The sequence below is a fragment of the Lissotriton vulgaris genome, chromosome 6, assembly GCF_964263255.1.
Source record: "Lissotriton vulgaris chromosome 6, aLisVul1.2, whole genome shotgun sequence".
Classification (NCBI taxonomy): domain Eukaryota; kingdom Metazoa; phylum Chordata; class Amphibia; order Caudata; family Salamandridae; genus Lissotriton; species Lissotriton vulgaris.
In genome coordinates, this window is record NC_141694.1 from 1,064,908,899 (window position 1) to 1,064,923,175 (window position 14,277).

The 14,277-nt window shown below is 44.7% G+C and overlaps 1 protein-coding gene across 2 annotated transcripts in view; it reads right to left on the reverse strand.

Moving 5' to 3' along the window:
• The window catches only part of FAM120B (family with sequence similarity 120 member B), a 1,223,188-nt gene that overhangs the window by 872,458 nt on the left and 336,453 nt on the right, over nucleotides 1–14,277 (reverse strand). For both annotated transcript variants that reach the window (XM_086927133.1, XM_086927134.1), the window contains exons 3-4: nucleotides 12,118–12,298; nucleotides 7,034–7,135 (exon numbers count right to left, since the gene is read on the reverse strand). In XM_086927133.1, the coding sequence (XP_086783259.1) occupies nucleotides 7,034–7,135; nucleotides 12,118–12,298 (283 nt within the window). The remainder of the gene's footprint in view (nucleotides 1–7,033; nucleotides 7,136–12,117; nucleotides 12,299–14,277) is intronic.

Here is a 14,277-nt window from a genome sequence, read left to right on the forward strand (position 1 = left end):
TCAGGGCTTGATCCATCACCGTTTTTAGCTCACTGCATCATCCCAGCTCAGAACTTGGCTATATGCAAATTAGTCTGACCCTGGCCCAGTGCATCATGGGAACAGGGCAGACCGAACTACCAAGCCAATTCTTATACTGGGAAGGAAACAAGCTACCGGGGACCGGTTTCTGGCATTTCAGCCGTCTTCGGCCTGGCTTGCTTGAATCCTGATGGTGCAATGAGCTAGGGACTCACATCTGAGTATACCCTTCCACGCTTATGGTGGACAAAAATGATTCAGAAAAGGGGGTGGTGATGAACAAAGTGTCTGAATTAAGTAGACCACTCTTACCCAGTCCAAAGATCAGGGCTTGATCCATCACCGTTTTTTAGCTCACTGCACCATCCCAGCTCAGAACTTGGCTATATGCAAATTAGTCTGACCCTGGCCCAGTGCATCATGGGAACAGGGCAGACCGAACTACCAAGCCAATTCTTATACTGGGAAGGAAACAAGCTACCGGGGACCGGTTTCTGGCATTTCAGCCGTCTTCGGCCTGGCTTGCTTGAATCCTGATGGTGCAATGAGCTAGGGACTCACATCTGAGTATACCCTTCCACGCTTATGGTGGACAAAAATGATTCAGAAAAGGGGGTGGTGATGAACAAAGTGTCTGAATTAAGTAGACCACTCTTACCCAGTCCAAAGATCAGGGCTTGATCCATCACCGTTTTTTAGCTCACTGCACCATCCCAGCTCAGAACTTGGCTATATGCAAATTAGTCTGACCCTGGCCCAGTGCATCATGGGAACAGGGCAGACCGAACTACCAAGCCAATTCTTATACTGGGAAGGAAACAAGCTACCGGGGACCGGTTTCTGGCATTTCAGCCTTCTTCGGCCCGGCTTGCTTGAATCCTGATGGTGCAATGAGCTAGGGACTCACATCTGAGTATACCCTTCCACGCTTATGGTGGACAAAAATGATTCAGAAAAGGGGGTGGTGATGAACAAAGTGTCTGAATTAAGCAGACCACTCTTACCCAGTCCAAAGATCAGGGCTTGATCCATCACCGTTTTTTAGCTCACTGCACCATCCCAGCTCAGAACTTGGCTATATGCAAATTAGTCTGACCCTGGCCCAGTGCATCATGGGAACAGGGCAGACCGAACTACCAAGCCAATTCTTATACTGGGAAGGAAACAAGCTACCGGGGACCGGTTTCTGGCATTTCAGCCGTCTTCGGCCTGGCTTGCTTGAATCCTGATGGTGCAATGAGCTAGGGACTCACATCTGAGTATACCCTTCCACGCTTATGGTGCCAGAAACCGGTCCCCGGTAGCTTGTCTCCTTTCTGGTGAAGAATTGGCTTGGTAGTTTAGTCTGCCCTGTTCCCATGATGCACTGGGCCAGGGACAGACTGATTTGCATATAGCCAGGTTCTGAGCTGGGATGGTGCAGTGAGATAAATAACGGTGATGGATCAAGCCCTGATCTTTGGACTGGGTAAGAGTGGTCTGCTTAATTCAGACACTCTGTTCATCACCACCCCCTTTTCTGAATCGTTTTTGGCCACTATAGGTGTGGCAGGGTATACTCAGACATGAGTCGCTTTCTCACTGCACCATCAGGATTCAAGCAAGCCGGGCCGAAGAAGGCTGAAATGCCAGAAACCGGTCCCCGGTAGCTTGTCTCCTGTCTGGTGAAGAATTGGCTTGGTAGTTTAGTCTGCCCTGTTCCCATGATGCACTGGGCCAGGGACAGACTGATTTGCATATAGCCAGATTCTGAGCTGGGATGGTGCAGTGAGATAAATAACGGTGATGGATCAAGCCCTGATCTTTGGACTGGGTAAGAGTGGTCTGCTTAATTCAGACACTCTGTTCATCACCACCCCTTTTTCTGAATCGTTTTTGGCCACTATAGGTGTGGCAGGGTATACTCAGACATGAGTCCCTTTCTCACTGCACCATCAGGATTCAAGCAAGCCGGGCCGAAGAAGGCTGAAATGCCAGAATCCGGTCCCCGGTAGCTTGTCTCCTTTCTGGTGAAGAATTGGCTTGGTAGTTTAGTCTGCCCTGTTCCCATGATGCACTGGGCCAGGGACAGACTGATTTGCATATAGCCAGGTTCTGAGCTGGGATGGTGCAGTGAGATAAATAACGGTGATGGATCAAGCCCTGATCTTTGGACTGGGTAAGAGTGGTCTGCTTAATTCAGACACTCTGTTCATCACCACCCCCTTTTCTGAATCCTAACACCTATTGGCAATAACTTGCTGTTAGACATTGGACCCTGCAGCCCTGTGTTCGCCCACAAGCCAGTAGGCCGTTGACGAAATTCTAAATAGCTCATCACCTGTTACTCGGATAAGCACATACTCTCAGACTTATATGCTTTCTCCCTACACCTTTAAAGCTCCTCAAAACACTGGCACAGCGTAGGTGGGAAACGGAGTGCGAGCGTCAGTGGGAGGATATCATTCACAGAGCCAGGGCCTCTTCTTGCACCACTGCAGGCAAGGAAATGTTTCTTAAGATAGCCCATTATTGGTATTACACCTCAGTGAGAATAGCCCGCTGGAAGTCGGGAGGAGATACTCACTGTTGGCGTGACTGTGGGCAAGTGGGTACACTTATGCACCCGTTATAGCACTGTCCGAAGATGCAGCACTTTTGGTCCGATATTCTGACCGATATAGACAATATGCATAATACAGAATGCCTAGATTCCCTGGCTATATATTGCTGGGGCTCCCGTAAACATTGGCATTTCCCTTGAAATCATGCCTTGGCAGAGCCCTCACCATGGCTCTAGGGGCTGCTGAAGAGGCTTTGTTGTCCTGCTGGAGTACTGATTTTATCCCGACAAAATTGGCTTGGTTGTATAAATTATGGGAACTTGTAGGTATGGAGAAGCTATCGTCGATGATAACGGATACGCTGCCACGTTTCAATAGAACCTGGGGCTTCTTTATTCGATTCCTAGCGACTGAGTTTGTGGAATTGACCTGCCCTGTCCATCAGTGTGTACTTTACCCTCACTCCACCAGCTGCTTCTAAAGGGTAACACACCTTATTTTTTTAAACTCTCAGCTTACATGGGGTCCATCTTAATATTATCCTGGGTAAATGTCACATTTTTCGAGTACTTATGTTTTGTTTAAGGTGTCTTCTTCTCTAACTCCTCTTTTCTATTTATTTTTGGGTACTGGTTTCTTATTTCCCCCCAGGCCAGTGAATGTAGGTGTGCTGATGCTGTTATTCATTTATCAAACAATAAAAAGGTTTTAACCATAAAGTTAAAATGTCTATAATTCTACTAGCATATACTTGTGTTTGCTATCCTTACATAAATGTATATTCAACTTGCCTGATTTTCCTGCAGGGACACGGACAGTACTGCACCGCTGTCACTGCCTCTGCAGGTGTATCATACTACTACATTGCCACGAGATATGTTAAAATACAATACAATTACAACACAGTCATAGGTTTAAGGATTTTTTATTTTTTTATTTTTGGTAAACCTTTATTGGTACTTAAATCAGTTACAATCAAAGCAATGCAGACCGTCATGGTCAGCCATCGGGGCGGGAGCGGATAAAACAAAGCAATTAGTCCATGGCAGCACGAAGCTCCGCTCCGCAAATACTTGGTTGTAACCCAGGAAAGCATTCTTACCGGAAGGTAACAGGATTAAAGAAGGTTTCATTTTAAAATTAAATAGGAAAAGCAGGATCTGTGGCATTACACTTAAGACATAACAAATCAAGGGATATTCGAGAAGCAGGATGTTCATAGTCCGGATTACTGTCGGTAAGGCATGGATGTTCCAATACAGTATCAGGATAGTCAAAATGCAAAGCAGTTCTCCCACCAAACAGTTCCAGGCCGCAGTGGCAAAGCATTCAAAAATCACTCTCATCGTTCAAAATAAGAAGAGCATGCGGAGGATTATCTCCACAGAGATCCCAAATAAGAGGAGAAAAGGAGAAAGTAAAGTCGAGCCAAGAGCAACAAAAATAAGGAAGGCCATAGAAACGAAGAAGAAAGAAGGAAAACAACAACACCCCTCCCCCATCCCCCCACCCTGCACCCCTGCATGTGGCTACGGCCTACCCCCCTAGCAGCGTGCCTGTCGCCCATTATGAACCCGAAATATAGACAAGAAAATAAGAGAAAAAAGAGAAAGGCAATAACACACCATAAGTTAAAGAAGAAGAGAGGAAAAGAAAGGATAACTAACAGCCCACGATAGGAAAAGAAATATGTGGAAGATTCCCGATACGGGCACCCCGACCCCCCCCACCGTCACACAACGTTTCAATTGCTTAGAGAGTAAAGTCATAACATTGGGAGCACCCACTTAAACAGGATATTATTAATCGCTCAGCATTTCAAGTCCCACAGGAGAGTATAGATCTCCCCGAGTAGCAACAATGGCGCCCCGAGCGCACTCGACTCCCACGGGCCCCCAAGATCAATAATACAGATTACACCAGTCATGTAATGCCGGGCCGGGCCGGGTCAGAAAAGTACAAACTGGAGTACACAAGTCATTCCAGGAGAAACCAAAGCCTCTTCGACGTCACATGGCGCGGTTCGCTCAACCGCCATCAACCTTCACCCACGGGGCCAGTTATCCTTTAGTTGATCCGCTACGAGCCACCAAGGAGTCTCTTAAGGGAGCATGTCCGCGTTCCAGCCACCATTAAGTCGCATCCACATCCGGCCGCGGCTCCTCCGCAGGGAGCTGCGACATTTATCCCACAAGGAGTGACGGGCAAAGCTGGTGGCGGCTTACAGTTAATCATCGATCCAAAGGCAATCAGAACATCCTCACGCCATTTCCAGAATGTATTTCTCCGGCCCCTTGGGGGTATTCATTCGCCATCCCCCGGTATCCAATACACTCGGCCGCCGCCATAACTAGGTAGAACCCATCGAGTCGCCACTTTCTCAGGGAGCACCACCGCGGCGCAGTACAGACAGGCTTCGGAGTTGCCGGCCCCCGCCAGATAAGGGATTGTGGTTCGCCGGTGCCCCAACAATAAAGTAACACAGGATGCCATTCTCCCCACCACTGGCTAGTGCATACGGGCCCCCCCAGCCCAAGAAGTAACACAGCAGCATTGTGCCCCCACCGGCACCAGTGAGCCGGAGCGTAAATCGCAATTCAATGTATACAAGCAAACAGTGTACCTCCAGGGAAACAAAGAGCAGTTCCCATTGTCCGGCTGCCGATGAAATGTGCTGGGGGGGGGGGGGGGAGGGGGGGAGAAGCAATCAGCACAGAGGGACAGTGCATCACGCCGATAGCGGGCTCCAGCGGTGTCGAGGGGTATACTGGCCCCCATGACGGGAGAACGGCGTCTCACGGGTCCGTGTGGCCGCTGTTGTTCAACTGGCGGCCGGGTGCAGTGCAGCGCGAGGTCCCGGCTGCTGGCATCGGGCGGGCCGCTCCGCGCAAAGGAGCACACCTCCGTCCATGGAGCGCGGATTTTCGCCGGAGTCGGACGCCTCATCTCGGCGTCCCTTCCGACGCGCAGAAGCTCCGTTTTCGCACGGGGCAGGCGAGCAAATCGGGCGGTGAGGGAAGAAGGTCGGCGGAGCCGGGACTCCGTGCGGCCATCTTGGTCGCCGGCCCGGCTCCGCCCCAGGTTTAAGGATTTTAAGGGTTTTCTGGCTTTCTTGGATGGATAGTGGATAGGGTTCAGGGGTTTGTAGTGTTTAGGGGTAGTAAGTAGTTTTTGGGCTTCAGGATTACGTGGTAGAGAGGGAGTAAAGGGATTATATGGTTTAGGGCGGAGTAGTGTTAGTGAGAGGAAAGACTTTTTAGGGTTCGGGAATGGCTAGTATTAAGAGGTAGTATGGTGTTTTTAGGGGTTCAGGATGGGTGGTATGCTGGAGGCAGTAAGGAGTTTTTAAGTTCATGTATACATGGGATAGGGAAGTAATAGGGTTTAGAGCTAGGTAGTGTGTAGGGGTAAAAAAAATGTTTAGGGTTCGGGGATGGGTAAGTTTGAGGGGCATGTAAGGAGTTCATAGGGGTCAGAGCTGGCTAGAGTTAAGGGGAAGTAGGGAGTTTTTTAAGGTTCAGGGAAGGAAACAGTGGGGGTAGTGAAGAGATTTTTAGGGTTCAGGGATATGTAGCGTACGCGTTTAGAAAGGTTCTTTTTTTTCGGGTTCTGGGATAGGTATTGCACAAGAGAAATAATATGTTTTCAGGGATCTGGAATGGGTAATGCTAAGGGGCAGTACAAGGCTATTATTATACCAAGATATTGGTAGTGTGAAGTGTCACTAAGGTTTTTTTTCTGTTTATGTAAACATAACATTGAGGGGTAGTAATTATATTGTAGGGCTAAGGTATATCTCTTTTTTACACAGCATCAACTTTCCGAGAAGCATCCATACCACAGCGAGTGTGCCAATCCATGTTATAAAACATAGATTGCACTCCAGGAACTGCTAGGAGTCCATTTATTAGGTCACAGTTTGCAGCATCAGGGAGACGACGCGTTTTGGCTGACCTCCTAGCCTTTATCATATTAGTTGCCATTTTAAACATCAAGCATATAGAACAATTTCCGTTCAAATCATGTCAACCCTTTGTCATGATAGATATGTTTCAGATGGCCCTGCACTGAGGCAGCCATCTTGGACTGGCGAATAATGTATATAATAAATACACATTTCCTCCTATGTACAATTAAACTGATTCACTAATAATCAAAATGTCAGGATAAGTCACTCAAATAAATACATATAAATATCATTATACTATCTGGGCAGATAAATGTTATTTGTTTGTGTAGTTCAAAGCTTTACATAAGGTGCTGTACACAGACCAGTATGGTGTATTGTTCAGGGATGTGAGATAGTGTTTTGAGAGAGGAAGAGTGGAGTGCATCCTGATAGTTTGTTTCTATATGCATGCAATCACTTCACAAACGTCAGGTTGATGTGTGGGCTCACTGCAGAGCGAGGCTTCCTTTACATCAATAAAAAAATTATAACTTCTTATAATAAGGCTTACTTTATTTACCTGGAAGGTTAAGAGGCACAGCTTGCACTATCTCAGGATGCTGCAGTGGGTTACCCGGGTACACAAACCATTCCTTGACTGAAGGGCAGGACTCCGGTGTACCTGAAGAAGATAATATGTAAAGCATCAATAAAGTACGGGCCGGACAGGTGACTTTTCGATACAGATGACGGGATGACCTCGTACCTTTCCTTCTGTACATCTCTTTCCTTTAGTCGGTCATCGTCTTCTTACAGAACACAAACCATCAAAGTTTGACAAGTGCTAAAGACCGGTACACTAATGTTTTTCTAACTCACTACAGCATAATTTCATTAAAAAATATCCATTGTGCACAGTTAGTCATTGATTTAGGTTTGGGTAATAGCAAGTAATGCAGATAGATAGATCTAGAAAGGCATCCTAGTGTGTTTTTTCTATGGCTCGGAGGTAAGTAGCAGAATAGGATGCCTGTGCTTACTTAATTAGGTGAAATTTTCAACATCAAGTTCACAGACTCCTAACACAATTTGAAGGGGGGGGGGGGTTGCCAGAGAAGCAAGTGTGATTTAAAAGGTCCCTACCCGTCCTGCGTTCCCTTTATCTCCATCAAAGTGAAGGAATGAGTAAGCTGAAGGAATAAACACAGATAGGATGACGTGAGCTCCAGGGGCGAGACAGTCTTCTGCGACACAGATTTGTCTGCTAATGAGTCACAGTAAGAGATCTAGACGTGCTTGATCGGAAGGGGAAGGGGAAGCTTTTCACAAATCCTGAGTGTACAGACACCGCATCAAAAGACCTTGTTGAGCAACTGTTTCACTCACTTTGAGAAAGCGTGCATAACGAGGGGAGAAAGCGCGCATACCGAGGACAAAAAGCACGCAGTTGGAATCATATTTAAGCTTTACCGATTACATACGGGGCGGCGCCTTATTTAGAATATGAAACACCGCCCCCGTATTGATTTTACCTTACGCATCTTAGGTTTAAGACTTTGCACTTTCTGTTTTCATTTCCCAAAGTATGGAACTTAGTTGGCAAATCTCTCCAAATGTCCCTTCCGATAACTCGCCTGTGCAATGCACTCTATGCAGTTTTCCCCCTATTCGGAAACGCTTCTTGGCCCAATTTTAGGAGCTGCCAATATTACACAACACAACACGCCCTGCTTTTTTTTTAATCAGAAGCTGGGGTCAAAGCTAACATGCTATGCAGTGATAAATCAAATCAGGTGCACTATGAAACTTAGAAATACATAGCGAGATGGTAACTGGGCTTTTACTTCTGCTTGGAAAATGTTGTAGTTATGCCCTTTTTCTAAATGTCTGGTTTAAAAAAAAAATGTTGTCGGTATTTTTGCCGGTACTTTTACGACTTTTATAGCCGAATAAAGAGATAAATGAATAAATGAATAAACGAAGGAGTCGATTGGAATCTTGATTCAGGTTATCTATTACAGCAAAGTGGATTGGTAAATTACAGCCAAAGACACAACTGGCTTGCAGCATTTAGAAGCTTTATCCCAGAAGTCAGTATCTTGAAAGACTATAATCCAGGCAGTAGAATGCAAGCAAGCAGAGCAAGAATTCTAGCCAGAAGAGGTCTGAAGCAAAGGACGGAAGATAACAAACAGTATGCTGCCTCCCTTCACAGTGCGGTCACTGCGCATGTATGACGTTACAACGCAGACATTTACAATGCATGCCTTTACAACGCAGTTTTTACATCGCAACATCCTTTACAACGCATTCTTTTACATTGCATGCCATTACATGGCATTTTCAGAAACTACTGTTACAACTCATTCCATTACATCGCATTATACCTTTACAACGCATACCATTACAATGCATACCATTACATCGCATTTAAGGTAAGTGTTGGATAGTGTAGGGGTAACAATTACTAATCTAACTCCAGTGAGTGCAACAGTAGGGTAAGTGTTGGATAGTGTAAGGGTACTATGTGTTGTAATGGTATGCATTGTAATGACTTGTGATGTAATTAATGCCTGCGTTGTAGTGACAAGCGTTGTAGTGACATGCAATGTAATGGCTGCGTTGTATTGACATGCTATGTAAAGGATGTTGCGATGTTGATGGAGCAAGGATTCGCATGTGAATCGACTTGCTCGTATTCATGAACCTCGTATAACAATAATGAATTAACCAACATGTTTGTTTTACTAATTTTGCACCTTTTACATTGACATCAGGTGTCCGAGAGAAGCTTGCTTATGTGTATTACTAATCCTAATACGCTTGCATGTAACATGGCTGCTGTTACGCTGGATTTTCTACTGCGCATGCGTCTGTCATACTCACGTGACATGACGTACTTTCAGCTTTGGAGGGAAACTGTCGCTTCTGCGCACTAATGATAAGATGGCTGCTCTATGTTCTCACATGCGAGAAGCTTGCACTGCTGCTTATGCTAAGCTGTTCGTTCTGCTTAACCCCTTCGACGCTAATGACAAAGCCAGCTCGTCATGGGCGTTACCTGCGCTGCGCGGATGACGAGCTGGCTTTGTCACGTTACGCGGGATTTTTGAAAATGCCGGGCACAGCGGGAAAAGCCGCCGCAGCGATGCGGTTAATTCTAATGCTACAGTTAAAAATGAGATAATGGGTATAGAGTAGAAGTACATGGTAATCAGTGTATTCATTTATTTCTGTGTTCTAAAACTGTTTCCTTTTACTTTTCAAGTATCGCAATCTTTGGGCCTGGGAGGTGCTATTACTCCATTTTGAAAGTCCTTCTGCGCATGACAATTGCAGAGAGGAGCTGAACTCGATGTCATTGAAATGGAGCCAAAAGACAGACACAGCCAAGATGTGCCTGGGAAGATGACTCCTGACCCTGCTAGAAGAAGCTAAATTGCATACAATGTATTTGTCAATAGAACAACCATTGTTAGGTGAAATGCAGTCATCATGTGAAAAGTAAATTGATGGGGCGGGAACGAAAAATTAATATTCAACACTGAAGTTACAGAATTTGAGTTGGTGTGATGACCTCTCCTCCTCTTTTGCCCAATCTAAATTGGGGATCCTTACACTTGCAACATTGTTGGGTGGTACACTAACCTGGAAAATGGTATAACTAGAGTAGGTTCAGCTAGTTATTTTGTCCGACTTGTCCGAATAGCTGACCTGTCACTGACCCAATGCACTCAATAGGTGATTAAGAGCAGTGGTGCTGCAAAGCACTCTGCCATAAGATTTTCTGACCCAATCGGGGTTTTGGGAAGCTGAAGTGCTGGCGAAGCACTTTGCTGGTATATGCTGTAACCCATTTGGGGTTTTGGCTGATTCCTTGCAGAGAGGGAGTAGGGAAGGCGTTGCAACAGAACTGCGGGTGCTGGTCTTAACCTTTGGTGGTCCTGTCTCGAACCAAATCTGGATATCCTGTCCTGTTTCTGATCTGCACCTGCTGGCCTACTGGCAACTGCATTTTTGGGTTCTTCTGTCCTTTCAACTGACCCGTGGCCAGAGTTGGTCTTCACACCAGTCTAGGTTAATATAAATCGGTGTGGGTAATTGTGGTAATATTTTGCGTCCCTTTCTTTACCCTCCCTAATTTGCTAAAGCTTTGTTTGCATATGTTCCTTTTTCTAACCCTTCCCTTGATAAATGATAATTTGTGTTTTGCTGTTTAATAGTGTGTTCCATTTTCTTACCCTCCTTATAGTTGAATGATAATACGTTTTGTATGATTTCATAAGTGTTTCCCTTTTTTCTTCACCCTCCCTTTGAAAGTGGTTAAGCTTGATTATTCGATTTAATAGTATGTTCCATTTCTTACCTCCCCTCTAGTTATATGCTCAAATTATGTTCGTAGTTACATATTACGTTCCCTCTCTTTGTACCCACCCTTTGATAACTGCTTAAAAATTGTGTTATTTAGCATGTTCCTTCTTTTTCTTACCCTTAGAAAAATTGTGCAAAGTCTGTTTATTAAATAGCTTGTTCCTTATTCTTACCTTACCTTTATTTTAAATTACTAAATGATTGGCATAATATATCTTTTGCATAGTTATACACTATTTCTGATTTTGATAATTGATAGTCTTATTGCTTTCACTCTTTGGATCATGACTTATGATGAGATTTAAATAAAGATTTTAAAACTTTCCTGAGTCTGTGGTTATTATATGAGTGCAAATGTTATTATATTATTGGCTATCTACTTTAAAACTAACTCCCTGATCCAAGAGGTTATAGGTACCAGTGACAAGGATTGGTAAATCAATGGTATAGGACCTAGTGGAATAAAATATCTGGTAGTAGAGCGTGGGTTACCTGATTAAGTAAATGTGTAAATGAATATGGGCCCAGGTGAGTATGGTGAAGTTATAGTCGGGTGACCTGCGCGCTCTATCAACTTGTGATGTAATTAATGCCTGCGTTGTAATGACATGCGTTGTAGTGACATGCTATGTAATGGCTGCGTTGCAATGACATGCTATGTAAAGGATGTTGCGAAGTAAAGACTGCTATGTAAAGGTAGCGCGATGTAATGACTGCATTGTAAAGGTAGCGCGATGTAATGACTGCTATGTAAAGGTAGCGCGATGTAATAACTGCATTGTAAAGGTTGTTTCCCGGTCACTGCTGCACACGTATTAGAGCTTAAGGAGGTGGTAGTGAACTCTGATGTTCAGATCCTACTGAAAGATATCACCAGCCAACTGCTTGCTGTCTCTTTAGTAGAGGTGTTTCAGAACTCCTTCCATAGGCGCCACTGCATGATTTCTATATTGCCAGAGTTACCCCCAAACTGGACTATAACTCTCATACTTTGCAAAATTCCTTAGAGGAGGGAGGCCGTCTGCGAATTTGATACCAAACGGAAGTTCTCACCCCTCTGTATTTGTGTTAGTCAAGTTGTTTGGATCCTCACGTCTTTTACCCTTGTCTCTCCATACAATAAAGAACTACGCAATCAAAAATGTGCACGTTTCTCAATGATTTTTTAATATAAGCAGATCCTAATTCAAAAAGAAATAAGTACAAAAGGGCATCATGTCCCTTATGCCTATTCCAAGCCGCGCCACCTACGAGTTATGTTAAAAATAATAATTCGGTAGAGGAGGAACTTACCTCTTCCGGTTCCCAGCAGGACCGCATAAATGTGCTGGCGAACTGGGCGGTATATAATGGCCTGTCCTGGCAGCTCGCGGTCACATTCATCTTCCAAGGTGTTGCTGCACTCTATCTCCCCGTTCCGGAGGACGTTGCAGATCATCGAATTTTCTCCACGGTGGTGCTGCTCAGTAGCCATCTGTAGCAGTAAAAACAAAAGCAATGCGTTCTTGTTCACGAATATTGGTTGCAAAAAAGTAATATACGAAAGACATTTTTTCGGCCTCTGCATTTGTGAAAGACATCCCTGAGGCAAGATTAAGCATATCTGTTTTCATCACATCTACACATCAGAGGACCTCTTTCGTAAATATATCCAGACGAACTCCCCTGTTAAACAGGGTTGTAGCAATGCCGATGACAGCTGTTACTGGCGCGAGGAGGTGGCCTGTGAGCAAGCATGCCACCAGATCGTGGGTGAGGGCCACCGTCCTAAAAGAAACCATATCCCTTTTTTTTCACAAAATCTCGGACTTTAATATAATTGATTTACTAGTTTAGTTTATCCATCCACTGGGTATTAATGGTTATAATGTATTAATTGGGGGCGTACCCTACTGGTTGTTTCCGTGTCCCGATTGCCCCCTTGTGTGCTTTCACTTGGCAGGGCGCCAGGCTTTGCAGGTCTAGACGAGTACATTCTTTCAAGAGTGTTGATAGCAGATAAAACCCTAAAAGCCCTGAAGGGACCTTCTTTTCCTATAAAAACTACTGCAAAGGGAAATTAAAGCGTCGATGTCAGAGGGATGAGAAACAAAGCAACATGGGGTAACTTCATGGAAAAAAACTGATTATAATAATGCCGCCCCCCCCCCCCCCCAACAGATTCTACAACATAACCGCTGGTACAATATAGGTAGAAGAAATCAACTAACCTACACTGTAGATGCGGTCATCTTGAATTGCACCGCTTAAACCCAGGATAAGATAACGGATATATTGCGCCACAAAACTCTGGAGGAGCAAAAGTTGATCATCGCCTCAGCACACACTAGAGGAAGAGGTTGGTTACCTCCATAACATTGATACAACAAGTAATTAAAATACTAGGGAACTCGTGTACAGCTGGTTGGGTGATTTTTCACAAAGGTGATTCCTTTGCAACCCAACCTCAGTTCTGAGCAGTGTGTGATAAATCACTTGTAGTGAAAAACCACCAGTCACTCCTGCGAGAAAAGGCAGACCTAAACCGATGCATTTTTATTGGCAGAATGTCTAATTATATTTTTGTATTTGTATCCTTGTCCCTTAAAGTACAGGAGGCTGTAATACACAAATATATTAGACATCGTACGAATGACATCATGACATCAGTTAGGACTAGGCAGTGGACTGCTAAACAACAACAATCCATTCTCCTCCGATGCCCCAACTGTGATACAAAGAGTGACACCTATTCATTACTGACAGGTAGGTTCCACTTTGCGAAAGAGTACTGCCTGCTTTGACAGTTCTATAACATGTCAGTGGTGTGCAACAACAATTATGTTTGTGATGCATATAAGAGACAGAGTGTCCCCTCCAGGGCTGCAGCATCTGTGTGTGTGAGCATGTACAAAATGGCTCCCAGCCTGCCGGTGCTTCCTGGAAGAGCAGTTTTAAACTGCTTGTTCGACTTTGCAATTTAAGCCTATGGCAAAGTTTCCGGTTCCCTTAACAATACATGTAAGTCTCCCCTAAGGAAGTCATACAGATCCCTGAGGCACAGATCTGTGTATTATTTAGTAGAACATATACTTTTTACATGTCCTAACAGCAAAACTTCCAAATTTTCGTTTTGCTGTCAGAAAGTTGTAGCCCCTTTGGCTAACACATTGTTACCAGCCGGCCACTCAGCCAGGCTAACTTCTGAATGGGATGACTAAAATTGGTACTTCAAGGTATTAAATTAATCGTGGCTTTAAACCTGACTTGATGACCAACTCGAATTTAATGTCATTTTTATGGAAAAGCAACTTTTACAAAATTACCACTCTGTACGCCAGTCAGTCCATTGGCCTCACATGGTTGCTAGCCACCAGACAGCCTTCTGCCTTCCTGTGAAGAACTCCCAGGCTTAGGAACAAAGGTAGCCTCCTACAGAGGGAGGTGTTATTGACCCTTGCAGGAAGCCACTCA